The sequence below is a fragment of the Bemisia tabaci genome, chromosome 9, assembly GCF_918797505.1.
Source record: "Bemisia tabaci chromosome 9, PGI_BMITA_v3".
Lineage (NCBI taxonomy): Eukaryota > Metazoa > Arthropoda > Insecta > Hemiptera > Aleyrodidae > Bemisia > Bemisia tabaci.
In genome coordinates this window covers 26,403,333-26,422,411 of record NC_092801.1, presented here as the reverse complement: position 1 = coordinate 26,422,411, position 19,079 = coordinate 26,403,333, and the positions used below count along the sequence as shown (strand labels likewise).

The following is a 19,079-nucleotide window of genomic DNA, read 5'->3' as shown; positions in this document are numbered from 1 at the left end:
GGTTCCCAGCTTATACGACCACTCGTTGGATGCGGAAAAAGACGAACAATTTAAAAAACTGGTTTTGGTTCAAATCAAAAAATGTGAAATTTCAGTTTAATCTGTTTAAAAGAAATTGTTTTTCCTCAAAAACTGAAAAAAAGCACATAAGTTAAGTTAAAAATTTAATTTTGGGATTTTGACCTTTAGAATCTTAAAATATGCAATTTTAGACGATTTTTCGTCCAAACCGGGCCTCAATATCTTGTTTCGTTCGAAAGATATCGAGGGTCACAGGTTTTGACTTCCGCCCCCCCTAGCGCCCCCCCAAAATTTTTTGGGGGTCTGAAAATTTGGGGAAAGAAGCGCTCCAGTATTAGTAACTGATAGACGAAGTTTGAATAAGTTTTAGTGGGGGGGCGAAAAATGTCGTTTTTGCATACGGCTCTTTGTGAACGGACGTATTACCTGGTTACATTATTTGTGGGACTCGTCATGTTTAAATATTTACATCGGAAACGTTCTCTCCAGACCACTTTTGAAATAGTCACGTGATCTTTTCATCGAGGTTCCAACACTTTTCTTTCTCCTTGGACCAGCGCTATCTATCCATCTATATACCTAACAACTTCACTTTCCTCCTTTTCCCGAAATGTGTAGTCTAGGTCTTTCGAGGCATCATATTTTGAACCAGTTCAGGTCCATTGCAATTTTGTACAAGTATCGTTACTCCTGCAAACTGACCGCTTTCAATCAGCCAGAACTCTCGACCATTTTTCGCTGTCCGTCGGCTAAATGCCGCCGGGTTTTTAAAACGCCCAGCGGAGAGTGTCCATCAACCTGATCGTTCACAGCCCCAATCGGAAGAAATCGAAAACTCGTCCAAATAAACGCACGCAGATAAATCGTTGTTTCTAGCCTGATTCGCGCGACGCGACGCCGCACAATGGATCGGGTCAATCACAGAGGTCGGACATGAAATTTTGGACAAAAACTGCGAATTTTGAAGTTTTTTCGTCACATTTTAAAGTTTAAGGAGGGTTGCAATTTTTCATGAAAAGTAAAATCTTGAAATTTCAGAAAAATATGAAAAATATTGAAAAATATCTTTTGAAATTAAATGCAAAATTTAATGCAAGGCAACTGCGGTTTTTGCTTATTTCGTGTTTTTAGTGCACATTGCAGTCCCAGCCCCTGAAAATATGTTTCATATTTTTCACAACTTTGTGAAATTTTATGAAATATTTCACGGAAATTTTCAATAGTTCTAATTTTTCATTTCACCCGTGCAACCCTGAGTTTAAGTAGTGCTTCTGCAGGAAAATTCAGGAGGAAACCAATGAAACCATTTTCAGAACGTCAAAGTTTTTTATGAACGGAGTTATAAGCGTATAAAGCTTCCAAATGTTGTCTGACCTCTCCTATTGACTAGATCCACCGTGCGACGTCGGCGGATGAAAGATACCCGCGGTTGAGCGGAAAATGGGGAAAGGGGCAAAATCAATAAGAGTGAAATTGGAGGACGGTCCATTCTGTGTCGTGGTCAGGGACGGAGCGACGGACCTGGAGTGCATCCACCGTGGATGCCATTTCCCGCCGCTGGACATCACAGAGCTGCCGCGCAGAGGAGGAACACCACCAGGCGTTGCCACATTTCCCTTCACAAAATACGAATTTTCAGGAACATTTGTGAAAATTCCCCCTCCAACTTTTCAGAGGATTTAGTTCGTAATTTGATCTAAAAAGTCTGCAAATTTCAAGGGAAAACATTCATAACTTTCTTCGAAAATAAATATTTTCTGAGAGGAGATTTGACAACATTTGAATGTTCATGCGACGGTTTTTCTTAGCACGGCGGAGCGGGCTCGAGGGTTTTTCCGGAGCCGTGGAAATGTGGCTATTGCACCGGACAGATGTCGTTTGTCCGGCAGGCTCCGGCCGGAGGCTCTTACGAGCATCCGCTGCAGAAATCGAATGCGCTTCATGCTCCACTTAGTGACGCCGCTTTACAAATAGTTCTTTCCAGTGGGTCAATATTAGGCGACGTTTGGTGGCGAGATAAAGTTTATCCTCGCCAAAATTGGATTTTATGACGACTAGTTTGTAAAGCCAACACTTTGTGTTGGAGGATTTCGCTCTTTCATGATCTTTGGGCATGAATCGTCGTTTCTCAGGCAAAACAACGGAACTGAAAATTGAATCAGTGAGGACGAAAACACACCAACTCGGAAAAATTAAAATAATCAAGACACGCTCGAAACTGCACAGTAGGTGAAGCAGTTACTTCAAGAAAAATATGTTTGCTGCTGAAAGACAAGTACTTATGGACACTTCAAAGGTCCAAGTTGGGACAAATGCGCTATAACTTCAATGATCTTTATGTAAATTTACTGCCTTTGGTGGAAATTGAGCATTTTCGAGTTACCGAGTTGGTGTGCTTTCGTTCTCACTGATTCAATTGATGTTGCAAAGTTCCATTCGAAAATTTTACCTTTATCCTAATTTAACTTTTCAATTTTACTTTTTTAAAACGTAATCTTACTGTTAAGCGTTTATAATTGAAAGTGGTGCTGATTTGTTTGCAATACTGCATTGTTTCTTTATTGAAATTTGAAGTGGATACTGAGGAATGAATTAATTGAAAGTTCCTATATTCAATTTATGAATGAAAAAGTAACGTTTTTTGTGTAAATAAAATCACATTTCTTACTCATGAAGTACTAAAGCTTACACTTGAATCAACCTGAGCACTGAACTAATGTTGGTATACTTCTTGAAAGACGAATTTTCCTGAGTGCTAATTCTTTTTCACAAGATTAGAGTGGCCTTTAATCAAAAAGGAAATAAAAATTGTGTGAAACCGTGCCTCAGTGATGCTATGCTGTTCATCCACAACCACACCAGGAGGGTGCTGCTCAATTTTATGCCCCGGGATTGCCAGGAAAAAAACAGCTTGAATTTACAGGGACATCAGGGATTAATGGTTCCATTCTCGAGAGGGGTCCCTGCATGGCAACTAGTTCGGGTCTTCCTACGGAAATCTACCGGGACAAACGACCAACGGCAACGGCAATTATCCTCAATTGGATAATGCGTATCGGCTGATCCTAATTCTGAGCGCCCAATTGAAAGCACACGGACTTGGTGCTTGCTGTGTAAGAGACGGATTCACTCCCACGCGGCTATTTAAGGAACGCAACAGGTGGACGCTCTAAATATCCCGTGTGCGGTCACGAACCATACAGTCAAAGGAGAATGGAGCTCTTGCATAAGTAAGAGATTTAAGATTTAAACTTTTCAAACTTTTCAACTTTTACTCCAAATGCAGGAACAGTTCAAGAATGAAGAACATCTACAGATGAAACTAGAAGTCGTATTTTTACATCAAGCGGACTAACAAAACAATTATCAACTTCCGCCAAGCGCATGAAGTTAGAAATTATATAGCGATCAAACTAAAAACTGTTAAAGTCTCTATACTTATACCTCCAAAATCACAGATGCTTCAGTATTTTACATGTTAAAATAGGATTTTGTATTTCATCTATCAAATATAAAATTCGGATAGAAGTAAAAGCTAAAACAACAAAAATAACTAATGGTAAAATTGTCTCTAAGGACTCCATAACTTGATTATCTATCGCTGGACTGAAGATTCAAATGTTAGGTTTTTATGTGCTTTATTTCTTGCGTCAATTTTCGCAGAATGGTGCTACTGGTGTTTCTGAAACGAACTCCAAAGCTCAAACAAGACGTTTCATCGCAAATGCGTTGTAGGGTGCAACTTTCAGTGGCAGAAGGAAGTAATGTAGTCGTCCATACCTTTCCAGTCAAATAAAACATAAAAGAGAACCATGAGAAAACATTTTCCTCGGCGAAGAGTTGAACCCCGACCTTCGGAATTCAGGCCGGGCCTTGGGCGACAGGAGAAAAGATGGAAACGCGACGACTGAGGCGCAAACCGTAGCGTAAGCGCAATGCTTGAAGTATCTATGCAGTCTTGCAGGCGCTAACGGTGCGCGCCGCGCCAGCAGTAGAGTACGCGCAATGCGTGAAGTATTCATGCAGTTCTGCAGGCGCTAACATGCGTTCCGCACCGACTGCAGTGTTTCGCGCGATCATTCAAACGCGCAGCCCTTTGTAACTTGTGATTTTAAGGTTTTTTGCAAAGGTATACTTAGTATGGACCAGTTGCGTTTTAATTTGATAAACAATAAAAACTACCGAAAATCCAACTAATTTTTGTCTCTTTATTTCCATATCGATGGCCGAAGTTTGAAATCACGAATTTCCGTGAACGACACTGCAGAGTTCCTGTCGGACTTTTCCATTTCATCTTTGAAAAGCTATAGTTGATGTAATTTCTTGCAAATTTCCTCGATTTATCTCTCAGGAGAATATTCTGTGCAAATTTATAGCTGTAAATATGGCTTGTTTCTCTTTAAAGAAATAAAATAGAAGCGGGAATTTAAGGAAATAAAGGAATCCGCCCAAAATGTCTCTTGTAAAAAATTAAATTGCTCACTTCATTTAGTTTGATTCCTTTCTGCTGAACGTGGTCCATTTCTTCCTTGAAATGTTCAGAGAGTTTTACTTGAACCTAAATTAAAAAAAGATTTCAAGAAAAAATAAACATAATTTTCCTATAAATATTTTATCGGAGGAAATTCAGCAATATTCGAATGTTCCTCCGGCGTTTTTCCTTAACGCGGCAGTATGACCATCTTCCCTCCCTCCTCCGCAATGCGTAACGTAATTTATGAACGGGCGTTTTTGAGGAATCAAGAGTAAACTTTTTAAGAACTGCCGTATTCTAAGTGATGACACTGCAATACTGTCAATTGATTAATTGGATTTGTACCCAGAACAGGGAGGAAGCAATAACGGTTCAGTGCGTAGCGTAGCGTCGCGTCACAGCCAGCCATCCGTAGCGGACATGGCTCCTAAATAGTCACAGGTAAACACAAAAACACAGTAAGAATTAATGCCACGAGTTCTACTAATTCAGGATGTAGGTAATGCGACAAATTAAGAACAGAGAGACTCCACACAATTTTTAGCTCTCACAAGAGAATAAAAATTGGTATTTTTTTCGATGAGCCTACGTGAATCACTTAATTAAAACCAACATGTTCAAAAATGATTCAAAAATCACTTTTTTGGGGAGGAGTTTCGTTGTACTTAAGAAGATTACGCCTAAAATATGGAAATAGGATGTATTTTTAAAACAAAGATTACTTCTAAAGGTTATTATGTCAAAAATTTAACAGATCCGAACATAAATTGATCTTAATTTTGCAATTAGGAACTAAAATCTCTGACTCATCCGAAACACACGTATGTGCACAGGCGCATACATAGTACATACGTTGTTCCTAAACCAAGGCGGAGATTCTAGTTCCTAATTTCAGAAGAAAGTCCAGTTAAGTTATACGTTTTCTGAAAATTTGGCGGTATTGGTATTGAATTGGTATTTGAATTTAAGCGAGTTCTTTCAAAGAATATTTTTTATATATTCCGTTTTCACTTGAATCTTATAAATAAAAAACTTTTTTTTAACAGTTAAAACAAGTTCTTCAGGACGAATGATCCTCGAACTGCTCTCTAAAATTCCCTTGAAACGTTTTTCAATTATTTATCATAAAGATCAAAAGAAACAAACTTGTTTTCCGACGTGCTGTAAGGAAAGGAACACGGTGAAGGGGGAGACGTTGCGTTACTGCAATCGTCTTGCCTGTGACGTCACGCTGGGTGACTCCTCGATCCCAACTTCTTTGTTTACACTACTTCCGCCCTTTTGAACCGGTCGCGAGAAGGCCCCGCGTTTTTCGCCGTGGGTGCCCGCCCCCCCCCCCCCCCCCCATCCCCTTCGCCACGATTCGCGGATCGACGGTTTCCGGGTGGATCCCCCGCCGAAAATGGCCCGAAGGTTGTCAAACTTACCGGTAAATCATCTAATTTTACGATCCTTCGGTTTGATGTGGATGAGACATCCGTCCAGTCGGCCAACTGTGGAGAGTCGGTTGGGAGTCCTGGAGTTTGTTATGTAAGGTGTTTTCTAATTGGATAGTGTTGTAACTGGGCATTGGAACAAATGGACGTATTTATGCTAAAAAGAACTATGTTACACGCAAACCCTATGCACATACGAGGGGGGACCCAAAAAAAACCGGAATTTCGCTGTAACTTGGCAACAATGGAAAATATTCGGGTTCCACCGCTAGGAGGTGTAACTAGGAGCTATGAAGAGTCACTAGGCCAAATTTCAACATCGTAGCACATTTTCTTTCCATTTTGGCGAGACTTGGCTTCAGGGGTGTTTGGCGACTTCGTAGTTTTTTAAGATTAGTCAATTTCAGTAACAACACTTAGAGCTCAAATTTTTCTCTCTTGCTCGTTAAAAATACGGTTTTCTCTGTTAACCTTTTAAAGTGCTGCTTCCAAAGGACAAGCCTTATCAAAAAGTTCAGTGTAATTACGGTTTTTTCAGTTTCAAAATGGTCTGTATCGCCCGAAACCCCTGTATGGCTCTAAACCGCTATCGCCATCGGCTAGAACCGCTGAAAACATGAAATAAATCGCGTTTTTGTGAATGAACATGGTTAAATATCGTTTCGTCTACTAGCAGATATCACTTGGATTTAATACAGAAATATTCAGAACATTGCTGTGAAAAATTTTGGCATAAATCGCGTTGTTGCCGAATTGATCCCCTATTTTGCGCTCTAGCCGGTGACGACCGCTTGGCGTTCAGCCTACGTTCGAACAATAAATCACACTTTAAAACGAAGAAAAACATTTGTTCACTTATGTTATAGGTAAATCATGTTCTCTGCAACATTCACTTCAAAAATTGACAGAGTTTAGCCGCACACAGCCTATGAAAATCACCTATTTTAAAAAACTACGAAGTCGCCAAACACCCCTGAAGCCAAGTCTCGCCAAAATGGAAAGAAAATGTGCTACGATGTTGAAATTTGGCCTAGTGACTCTTCATAGCTCCTAGTTACACCTCCTAGCGGAGGAACCCGAATATTTTCCATTGTTGCTAAGTTACAGCGAAATTCCGGTTTTTTTTGGGTCCCCCCTCGTACTTCCTTTTAGCATAAATGCGTCCAAATGGACTGAATTAAATAGGGAGGAGCCAAGTTTTGTGGAAAACGAGAGGTCTGCTTTTTGTTGAATTTATTTTCTTTGTTTCAAATTTTCAATTTTAATGAACGGCACGACTATATCATCTCGTTTACGTCTCACAAAACAAGTCAATTTTTTTCTTTGCAAAATTAATTCAATTTTACTTGACTTTTCAAAAACTTAGCTCTCCTCTCCTAACTTCGAAAACTGTAAAATCAATTCAGAGAAAAAAATCACTCTTTTGTAGTATTTCAATGTCTAAAGTTGGCCATTAGATGTGACTCGTAAATTTTTTTAAAATGTTCCTAACTTCGCAGAGTTTATTGCTTTTATCCGAGTTTGAGGAAAGTATGCAGCTTACTCTCCTGAAATTTTTCCGGCCTCTGAATTTTTTTAATTTAGAGGAAAATTTTTTTTTTCTTTTCTTGAAAAGGTTGTTCATACTCCAAACTTTCCAAGCAAAGAATTCGGAGGCCGAAAAAACATCCCAGGAGGAAAACCTGCTTAATTTCCAAAAACTTGGATGAAAGCGATGAATTCCGCGAAGTTGGAGAAAATTTTAACAATTTTTAAGAGTCTTATCTAATCATTATAGGAAGGAAAATGTATAAAACAGAATTGGAGACATTTTTTTTTAGAGAGGATTGAATCAATTTCGGAAATCTTCATTGAAAGTATGAACAACAGTTCCAAAGAAAAGTGCTCATGTTATCCTTCAAAATTTGTTGTAGGTATAGGAAGAAATTAATGAATGTAGCTCTTAAATTTACCAATCTTTCGTTTCGAATTTTTTTTTTAAATTCCTCTATATTTCCTATCTTTTTCACATTACTGTTCAATGAATCGTTTCCGCATTGAAGAACATGCATTCACACACTTCCTCTTCATAGGATTCTCGGAAAAATGGACACGGAAATTTTCTGTATGAAAATAAATAGCAGAGAAAACATCTAGACCTTGGTCAGACGGGGTAACTTGAATTCGCGCTCCTCAGACGTAAAGGCGTATGTCACTTTCAACGTGAGCCCTATTCTCCGTATAACTCCATGCTAAACAGAGCTGATGTGAAAACAGAGAGACGCCCTGACGTCAGAGGAATGACGAATTGACAGAGGCGAGGCGACAAGTGTTTAATCAAGTCTGCAAGCGACTGCAGCGTTAAAGAGCCAGTGCTATTGATTGAACTGTTAGCTCAATGACATTGTTAATATATTGCCGAGGAAAGGGTTGGGGGTGTCTCTGATCACCTCCGTTTCCCCAGGCAATTTGAGTCAATATTAACTTGATCGTTGGCTCCTTTGCTTGGCCTCGCGAGGCCAGACTCAGGCGGACTCAGGAGGTTCCTTTCTTTCAGTTTTTTTCCGCCGAAGGTCCATTTTTACAAAGGTCGTGCTAGAGTCCCTTCACACTGAGAGTCGAGACAAAACCCCCTCATGGAGTCACACACGGGAATAAAGATTACAGAAATTCAACGTTTTTTGTACTCTTTGATCTGCCCATTCTCAAACTCCTTTCTCCCTTTTTTCTCTCATTCCGTTTGTTCCTTGCCGAACCCGTGATTCCCTGGTCCATTCCAGATTATAATCTTTGCAATCGGTGAAAATGTAATCTTTATCCCGTTTGTGACACTGTGAAGGCCTAAAATACGGGAACCAATCAGAAATGGATTCACATTGTCTCGACTCTCAGTATAAAGGGACTCTAGGTCGTGCTAATAAACTGAGGAAAATATTTAGTCATATGTACCGTACTGCCGTGCTAAGGAAGAACGCCGTAGGAACATTCGAGAGTTGCCAAAGTTCCCTTGATATAACATGTATTTTTGAAAAAATTCATGCATATTTTTCCTTGAAATTTTTAAATATTTTAGATTAAATTGCGTACAAAATTGTTTGAAAATTTTGGAAAATAATATTCGCAATTTTCCTTGTAAATTCGGTTTTTATCGGAGGAAACTTGGCAACGTCTGAAGGCTCATACGGCGTTCTTCCCTAACGCGGCAGCGTAGGTATAGTGTTCAGTATCAGCTGTACTATTCGATTCATGCAATGTTTCCAATCCATGTTCGTCAAAAGTTCCGGGATTCGGAACTTTTTTTTACAGTTCCTCCCACTCCATGCCCGTCAAAAGTTCCAGGACTCTTTTTAGATTTTTTCAAAAGTTCCGAGAAAAATTCGGAAAATGCGGAAGATCCGAAACGTGTCGGGAATTCCAAAAGTTCGGGGAAAATTCAGGAACCTCTCAAAAGTTCCGCAATTCGGCACTAGTTTCGGGTAGTAGGAGCACTGGGTTTATGTGACCGTCATGGTTAAAAAAATTCAACACGTAATTATGTTTATTTGAACTTTTGATCGACTAAGATACGAAATGGTGTGTTATACCAATGATACACCATTGGACCGCGTTATAAACAGAAAGGAACCAAGCCACATCAGCTATTGCCAAATTTAATCGGGCAATTTAATGTTTTACATGAAAACGGTTGTGCGGATTTTTGTGCAAATTTCAGTGACTTTTCTCCATAATACAAAGCAAATTCCTTAAAATTTTCAAAGGAATCTGCACAGACGTTCTCTCGTAAAAATGGCAATTTCCCAGTTAAATTTGGCAATAGCTGATGTGGCTTGGTTCCTTTCTGTTCAACGTGGTCCCATTGTGGTCGGGATTCATAAGTTGTTGCTGAACTTGCCGAAAAGAACACGAAAACATGTCAAATAAAACATATGGTTGGGTAACAGGCAGATTACACACCATATCGATGGTGGTACTCCCAAACCATGTATGTCGGTTTGCGACGTTTCAGACTTCCTGCCATACTTTATTTTTTGAATGGAGAGCTGCTCAACGTCAATTTTTGAAAATTTCCATGATTGTTCTTCTTTGTCCGAAGCAATTTCAGAGGAAACCTCAAGAAATGATATTGATTTGTTCTCCCATACAAAAATAAAATAGGAGCGGAGATTTTCAAACACCGCGATCGAGATTAGGATTCGTGATTCGGAGTTTCAAGTGGGAGATATGTATCAGAAAAAAAAATCAGACACAAAAAAATTCTCCAAAAAAAAAAAAAAATCACACACAAAAAAATTGTTTAAAAAAGGATTTTCACAAAAGGATTTTTTTAAACAATGATTCTTGGCTCTATGAACTGCGAGGAAAAAATCATCACATGCCTCCTTACAACTAAATAAAAAACGAACAGAAATTTGCGAGGTCTTAAAATGAGATACGCGGGTTTTTTTACTCTCTCTGTGATACGACGTCAATCATACATTTTCTTGCGAAATTTTGATCCCGTAAAATTTTTTGGAATTTACATTGAAGTTGATCGCTACTGTTGAAGATTTCAGCTTCATTTTTTACAAAGGTTTCATCTTTTCAATTTTTTTCATCAGTGTATTGCGTCTTTTGCACGGGTTGTGACGTTGAACATAGTCAAATTGAGGAATAAGGCGGCAAGATATAATGTCGTCACTATGTGGATTTGACTGTTGGCTCTGCAAGGTGTATCTCTCAGCCTAATGTCGATTAAGTTCGTTAAGTTCGTGTACCTATTGAAATATTCCCATTGACAGTGAATGTATGGGGTTGCTGTGGTGTCTCTTTTGTATTTACATTGTGGTAAGTTGTCTAATGTGATAACATTGTGCGAATGCTGCGGTGAAATTGCATGTAAATGTCATTAATGTTAAAATAATAAGTTGCACAGGCCCAGGCCCACAGCTGGGATGGAGTCAGGATCTGAAATGGTAGTGGTTAAAATATGTTTAAAGCTCTACTAGGGGCTTATGGGGCTGCTTCGCAGCCCCTTATTTTTCCTGTACACTTTTCGCTTTCACATGTTTTTTTTTTTTTTTTTTTTATTTATTTTCATTTAATTTTCTGTTTTGTCTTTGAATCGGGTCTAATTATTTTTTTGAGAGAATAAATATAACAAATGTTTTCAAAAATTGTAATTTTATTTAGTAAACTTTAAACTAAAATTTTGTTTTAATCTTCATACAAAATTATTTTTTAGGTTTTACATTTGTTTTCAAACTAATTTTAAAGAAGATCTTTTTTTTATTTTTTAAATACTTTGCTTTTTTTTTCGATTAAATTGTTGATTCTTCTTTTGCCATTTTTGTCCTGCTTTTCTTCCTATATTTCCTACAACTTTGCTCTTCTTCTTTCCTCCTTTTGTCTTTTCTTTTTTTGCTTCTTCTTTTTCTTCTTCAGTAGCTGTTCCTTCTGGTTCTTCTTCTTTTTCTGCTCCTGTTTTAACTTCATCTAATTTTTCCGCTTTTTCTTCTTCGTTTTTTCCATGTTCAGTCTGCTTTCTGGTTTCCATATTTGCTGGTATGTTATCTTTTTCTTTTTTCGTTTTCTCACTATTCCACATATAAGTCAGTTGTTTATTACCCATGTATGTTCCTAACTTAACTTGTTTGATAAAAATGGTTTTTCCCAAGTCTTCGTGTTCAATTTCATTGGTAGTTTCGTTCCACAGGATTATGTCAATCTGGAAAATGTTAAAATATAACCTTTATAGTGTTCTACACGCAATTTTGATTGACTTTGACGGACGTAGTCCAGGCGGTCACTTTCAATTCTAACATAAGTGTCAACTAAATATTGCTGAAAGAGTTTCTTTGCTTGGTGTACATGAGAAAAATCTTCTCTGAAAGCAAGCCTGTGACAGGCAAATTGACGCATTGTAAGTTTATTGCGTTCCTTTTGCTTCCGAGGACCATTATGAATCAAAGATGGATCCCATCCCGATTCTCCATACGGAAATAGAAGGGGATATATCATCGGATCACAGTGTGGACTGAGGACTGATAAAAGTTTAGGACCACCGTGCTTGAAGTTGACCACTACGTGACGGTACCCTGGAGGCTCTCCTTCGGATGAATCAAAAATACCGGCAATTTCGTCCGCAGAAGGAGTACTTGATGTTCTTTTATCCATGGCAATGTTATCAATGAATCGTATGCTAAAATCTTGACAACTTTGAGTATTGTCGATCATTGTCGATGCTTTTTTGTAAACGTTTGAATAAGGATTATGAGACAGAATATTACCCAACGAAAGAAGAATTTCTTCTTTTAATTCATTATTTTCGTCGCGTGCAGTACGAACATTCAAAGATGTAGACGTGTCAACTATATACAGCTGTCCGTAAACTGGAGATTCTTCATTGGGGGGCAAAAGGTCAGAAATGTATCTAAAATTAAAAAATAAAATTTAGAGATGAGTAATAAAATAATAACAACACTATTAAACAGAATTTTAAGTCTTATTATTTTCTCTGAACTGTTTATTTTTAAAATGTTTAAAAACAAAACGGAATAGACAAAGTCCAAATAGTAACTAACAGAGGAGGAAAGATTTAAATGCAGTATCCGGAATGCAGCTGCATTCCGGATGCGTTAAGGGGTGGGAAGGAGGGAGGGACGGACTGAGAAACTGAAAAAAGTACGTTACGTAACGGTAAATATTAAATAAACTTACCTATATATGGATCCTTGAACTTTAAAGCAATAAGGTCCATCACCCGGAATATCAATTCGATTTGCAGAGAAAGAGGCAAAAGCAACAGCACTATTATAATTTCTGATATGCTTTATGAAATTTGGAGAATATAAAAATAATGATTTCAAATCGGTATTTGTCCGAATACTCGGTAAAGAAATTAAGCCATTTTGGCAGCAGTTATTAAAATGACCATTGGACATTTCACCCTGAAAATGGCGAGCATCACAATGATGACAAATTATATTCATTGAACCGACTGAAAATTTGGTAACAAAATTTTCATCAAAGTTCTGATCATCAATTTTATACTTCCGAAATGAAGAAATGAAACTTTGATTTTCTATACTAATAACAGAGTTAAGTTCTTGCTTCACTAAACGAACATGCGAAGAATTCTGGAAAACGCGACCACGTTTTGGAGGACGACCGCCTCGGTCATTGAAAATTTCACTCATAACAACTGTTAAATTTAAAATTAAAATTAGTAAAAATTATTATTATTTTAACAAAATCATAACTGAAAAGTTCAATTTTTAAATTAAAAAAAATAAATCAGAAGAAAAAGGATGAAATGAAAATGGAAATTAATAATAAACATATTTATACACATTGAAAAGAAACAGCGTGAAAAGTTCTGATCGGAAATGAGAAAAAAAACTTGGAGGTTATGATTGACTTAATGAGGAAAAATTGGCAATAGGAAAAAGATGGAACCAATCATGAAAAACCGTAAAAAAAAAAAAAAAAAAAAAAAAAAACGCGGGAAAAGAAAAATGTAAGTTGATGGCAGTTGAGTGTTGGAAGTAACCTCACTTAATGATGATTATTGAATGAAAACAGCTGATAAAAAGACAGCAAACAGTAAAGTAAGATGCGTAGCAACAAAACTTTTCCGAAAAACAAAAAACAAAAACCCCCACTTCCCCTCATCCAATTTATGAGTTTTTAGGGATTTAAAAATCGGGGACGAACCCCAGAAAATAATTTATAGTTTTCCCGAAGCATTGAGAACAACACCTTTCAAATGAACCAACGCCCCTCGCAATTAGTACAGTGGTTGATTCACAATTTCATTCTATTTTTCAAATTAGATATTAAGATAGCAAACTTAAATCTGTAGACTTATGTGAAAAACTGTCGTTGATTCTTATGTTTGGGGGTCACATACATCCTAAAAACTATTCGATGGGGCCAAATTTTGCACAGCCCTACTCCGCGTTTTTTCCTTCGGCTATTCTACTGGGAGCCGATGTCCCAACCACACAGACTGTGGTGAAATTGCCCGAGTGTGAAAATGAAAAAAAATTGCGAGTTCGTCTATTGAAAGGGGGTGCGCACCCTCAAATTTGACAAATCGGCACAAACTTTTTTCCGGCTCCATTCTTGTCACCTATCTCCCCACATTTTTACCGGGAGCCAAAATCCAAAAACAATTTTTTTTTTCATAATCGTCCCTCTAGTGTGCACGTGTGTGTTCATTTTACGTTTTTGCGCCATTTTTTTAGGAGACGAGGACTGTAATTTTTTATTCATTAATTTTTTTTTGTCGCGTATTTGCCTGAAATGAGACTAGCGATAGCTATAAGCTCTCTGACATGCAATATTTTCATTTTTTGTCACGATCAGTTCTAAACGTGCAGGGCAGATTTGCGCGATCTTCGCGACCATCAGCAGGTTATAATCCTTAGATGAGCCCGCTCTATCAGTTTTTGTGAAAAAGACCCAAGTTTTCTTACTACATTACGTGATCAAGTAATGAATTCTCCCGTTTAAACAACGTTGATGGCCAAACTACGAAACCACGTATCTCCGTTTGCGACGTTGCAGACTTCCTGTCTGGTATACTTAAATTTTTCTGCAGAAAACAAGTCGCTCTATTTTCTCGATATTTCCTTGATTTTTCTTTAGTGGTGGCAGAAAGTTTTCTCCATACATTTCAAGCTGAGGGGTTAGCTTCTGAGAGCAGAGTGGAAATTTTGAAACATCGCAATGGAGATATGTGGTTTCACACTTTGGTCCTCGATGTAAATGTTCATTTTCTGTCACAGTTCGTTAGGCTGGCTCGTATCTTTGAAAGTTGAGAAAAGTTCAGGTCTCCGTCGTTTGAAATATGATACAATGTGAACAAATGAAGAATCTTCTTGAAGAAAAAAATTGAAAAATCTTTTTAGAGGTCTCTCGAGCGTCCGAAAGGGTGCGTATCAAACATTTTGTATTTTGGCAAAAGAAGTGTCGTTTCTCAGTGGAAATCAGCAAACTGTGCGTCTTCAGGCCAAAAATGTTGTCTTCTTTGGCCGTATCTTTAGCCGTAGAGCTGCAAACGACCAATTGGACTGCATTTTGCAATTTGAAACTATAAATTCTGGCTCTACTGGAAAAACACTCAGGTGCATAGGGGAACAAAAGGCACATACGTTGTTTTTAAACCGGGCTAGGATCTATAGGTCCAAATTGAAAAATTTAGTCCAATGCAGGCGCGGGAACCAATCACCCTCCGGCGCACAGTGGATCGAGTCAATAAGAGAGGTGGGACAACATTTGGGAACGTTAAACGCTTATAACTTCGTTTAAACATAGTTTTGGGGTTCTAAAAAGGGTACCATTGGTTTATTAGTAATATGTTCTTCTAAAAGCACTCCTAGAAATTTAAAATGTGACGAAATAAACATCAAAATTTGCAGTCTTAGTCAAAAATTTCATGTCCGACCTCTCTGATTGACTCGATCCACTATGTGGCGGTTCGTTCTAAAGATCTACTGGCCCGATTTTCACGATTTTGGTGACTGTCGACAAAATATATTCACTAGATATACCCGCTATATTTTAATTAACTCACGTGGCCCGCGAAGCGCCGTCTGGAGGCTGGACCGCGTAGTGGCCATGTGGCAAACCCCATGATTATTTATTTTAATGTACAGTTCCATTTTTAGACGTTGGCTGCTGCAACATCCAATACTCAAATCTCCCGATCATTGAGGAAAGAAGAGACAGACACCAGAACTTTCGCGACCTATGTCTCCCAACTATCGAGTGAAGAGAAGACAGACACCAGAACCCTCGAGACCTATGTCTCCCAACCATCGAGTGAAGAGGAGGCAGACATCAGAACCTTCGAGGCCTACGTCACCCAACTATCGAGTAAAGTGGAGGAGACAAGTGTCTCGGCAGAGATTGACTCTTCTTCAGAACCCTCATTGAAACCTCGTAATGCACCATGCTGCTGGTATTTTTTCGGATGCTGTTGTGACGACGACTGCCTGGTACCATTTATTCTAAGGGAACGGGACGAGAGAAGAGCGAAAAGAGAAGCCAAAGTGAAGAGACAGAGAGAAATGCTCGAAAAAAATGGTCGGTCAGGATGGAATCCCTTTGCATGTCTACTGTCTCGATCTTCCTCTGACCCGGTTGAAAAAGAAGTCACGAGCCGAAGCTCGTCGTTGAATGGAAGTGAGAGCGGACAAAGAGAGCAGCGTGAAGTACATATACAGGGTGTCCCAAAAGTCCCTTCCACCCCCTCTAAAATTTTACCTAATTGATATTTTGAAACGAAACTTTGGGGATGTTCATCGATCAATGTTAGCTACTTTTGGGGCCCCCCAAAATTTTCAGGCCCCCCCGTGGGGAGGGGCTGCGGACCCCAACTTTTTTTTTTCAAATAGCAACCCCTATCTTGTGATACCTCATTCGAAAGAGCATTAAAAACTAAGAATTTTGGCGCAAACCGCAGATCAATATCTTAACTTTTGACTGAGTTATGATAGGTCAAAGGTCAAATTTGACCTATTTTCAAAAAATCATAACTTCGGTTCAAATTATCGTAATGAAAAAAATGAAACGGGAAAATTTACCAAATTGTAAGCACTTTTAAGTAAAAATCACAGAAATTACTTCAAACTAATTTTAAGGGGGGTTTCGGACCCCCAAATACGTAAATTCAAAGGTCATTAAATTTTCCTGCGAAATAAGCCAATTTCCCCCAGATTTGCCTCCACGTTAGTTCAGTAAGGTCAAAATCAGTTCAACATTACGTTGGCAAGTCCCCAAATTTCGGAAAAAGTTTAAAAAAACGAAATTTAAGGTGATTAAATTTGACCGTTTAATTTTTTTTTTTTACTTTGCTCGAAATTTGGGGACTTGCCAACGTAATTTTGAACTGATTTTGATCTTACTGAACTAATGTGGAGGCAAATCTGGGGGAAATTGGCTTATTTCGCGGGAAAATTTAATGACCTTTGAATTTACGCATTTGGGGGTCCGAAACCCCCCTTAAAATTAGTTTGAAGTAATTTCTGTGATTTTTACTTAAAAGTGCTTACAATTTGGTAAATTTTCCCGTTTCATTTTTTTCATTACGATAATTTGAACCGAAGTTATGATTTTTTGAAAATAGGTCAAATTTGACCTTTGACCTATCATAACTCGGTCAAAAGTTAAGATATTGATCTGCGGTTTGCGCCAAAATTCTTAGTTTTTTATGCTCTTTCGAATGAGGTATCACAAGATAGGGGTTGCTATTTGAAAAAAAAAAGTTGGGGTCCGCAGCCCCTCCCCACGGGGGGGCCTGAAAATTTTGGGGGGCCCCAAAAGTAGCTAACATTGATCGATGAGCATCCCCAAAGTTTCGTTTCAAAATATCAATTAGGTAAAATTTTAGAGGGGGTGGAAGGGACTTTTGGGACACCCTGTATGATATTACTATACCATAGTCCGATCGGGACCGATATGCAAATGTCTTAAAATATACTAACTAACTAACTAACTATAAATTGGTAAAATTATAGCTCGTGTTAAAGTATTAATAGGTCGGACTTAAATTCGTTGTTTTGTCAAAGCTTTTCGACTTTAAGCCATTATCAGGACTGATATATAATATTATACCAAAGTCCGATTGGCACCGATATACAGATAAATTAAAATCTATTGATTGGTAAAAGCATAGCCAGTGTTAAATTTTTAATTAAGTCGAACTTAAATAAGTTGTTTTGTCGAAGCTTTTATCGGCTACACGGCATTATCAGGACTAATATAAACAGAAAATAACTTGATCTGAGGGGCTTGGCGGACAAGGCGCAAGTGCAGTTTTTGATTTTTTTGAGAAATATGTGTTTGAATTTTCGGAGTTGCATGGATCCTCATGAAGGAAAGAAGGTTTAAACTCACTTTTTGATTCTTAAAAATTGGAATTTGGAAGCAAATTTTTCACAGACTATGCAGTAAGACTAGTTTTACTTGAAATCATTAACAGCTCATTTTTTTTCAAAAACTGCACTTGTGCGCCTTTTACTCCAAGCCCTTCACCTGTAATGCCGTGCTAAGCAAGAACGCCGTAAGTCCATCAATATTTTCCCACGTTTTTTGGAACCTAACATTTTATAAAATAAAAACCGTTTTACCTATGCACCTCGAATTTTCAGGTTAAGTTCTTAATAGCACTAAAGAAAGAATTCTTTAAAAACATTGTCCCAAAGTACACAAGTTATTTTGCTATGATACATTGATTCCAAAAACTTTAAAGTGGCATTTAAGGCGTTTTTGCGTTGCACGGCAGTGTACTTGATTAACATTTTATTAGAGGATGAAGGAAATTTAGTTGTGTTTTCTGATTATTATCAGAATTATTTCTTATCAAAAGAGGGAAGTCGCAACTTATTGTCCACTAGAGTGCAATGCATGTGGTAGGTATAACTCATTTGCTGTCAAATTTATGTCTGTTTGAATATAAAGTAGTGGCTCGTCATTTTTCAAAATCCATGACATTTTCAGTTGGAAACTCCGAACAGTTTCCCGGAAAAAGGACAATAAATTGAGAGTGGTAATTTCGCAGCGATGAAATGCTTTTACGTTCGTCCGTCTGAACACGGACAAATGTCATGGATGATTGGAACGGGTCAATGTTCACGGTAAAAATTATTCCATGACGTCATGAAAAAAATCTCTCGAAAGGAACTGAGACTCGCACCGTTGCAAAGGCTTCATGTTAAACAATCACAATGCGCAGAATCCATTAAATTTTCTGTCGCCCATGATGGCTTGTCAATTTTTTCTGTGCCCAAAAAGCACTACCAACTCATGTTGTGACGTCGCGCCAGGGAACTACGAGAACCAATCAGGAAGGGCAAAAAAGTAGACGCTTGTAGCTTCACAATTCGCAGTTTTCTGAACTTTGACATACAACGGACACGTTGCTTTTCAAGACCGCAGGATTCAACGTTGTGATTGTGAACGTGATCTTTGATTTTTCAAGTAATTTTTCTTGGTTAAGCTTCAAGTAAGGCTGTGGAATATCCGTCGAACTAGTCATATTGACATTGAACTTATGAAATCTCTGTTGTGTGTCACCAGTATTTTCCTCGTGGTAAGTTTCGTGTACATAATTTCTTTTAATCCCTTGTGCGGCAAGTTATTCACCTTCATATCGTATACTCATTTTGTAAAGGGTCTGAAAATTA

The 19,079-nt window shown here is 38.1% G+C and overlaps 2 protein-coding genes across 3 annotated transcripts in view; both read right to left on the bottom strand.

The window, feature by feature from the left end:
- The window catches only part of LOC140225358 (Y+L amino acid transporter 2-like), a 118,476-nt gene that overhangs the window by 26,705 nt on the left and 72,692 nt on the right, over positions 1 to 19,079 (bottom strand). The gene's annotated exons all lie outside the window — the stretch shown is intronic.
- LOC140225359 (uncharacterized) lies at positions 10,888 to 13,308 on the bottom strand. Its single transcript, XM_072303942.1, has 2 exons — positions 12,607 to 13,308; positions 10,888 to 12,319 (listed from the first exon to the last, which is right to left on the bottom strand). Exons 1-2 carry the CDS (start codon positions 13,083 to 13,085, stop codon positions 11,605 to 11,607), a joined length of 1,194 nt encoding a protein of 397 aa, XP_072160043.1. The 5' UTR covers positions 13,086 to 13,308; the 3' UTR covers positions 10,888 to 11,604.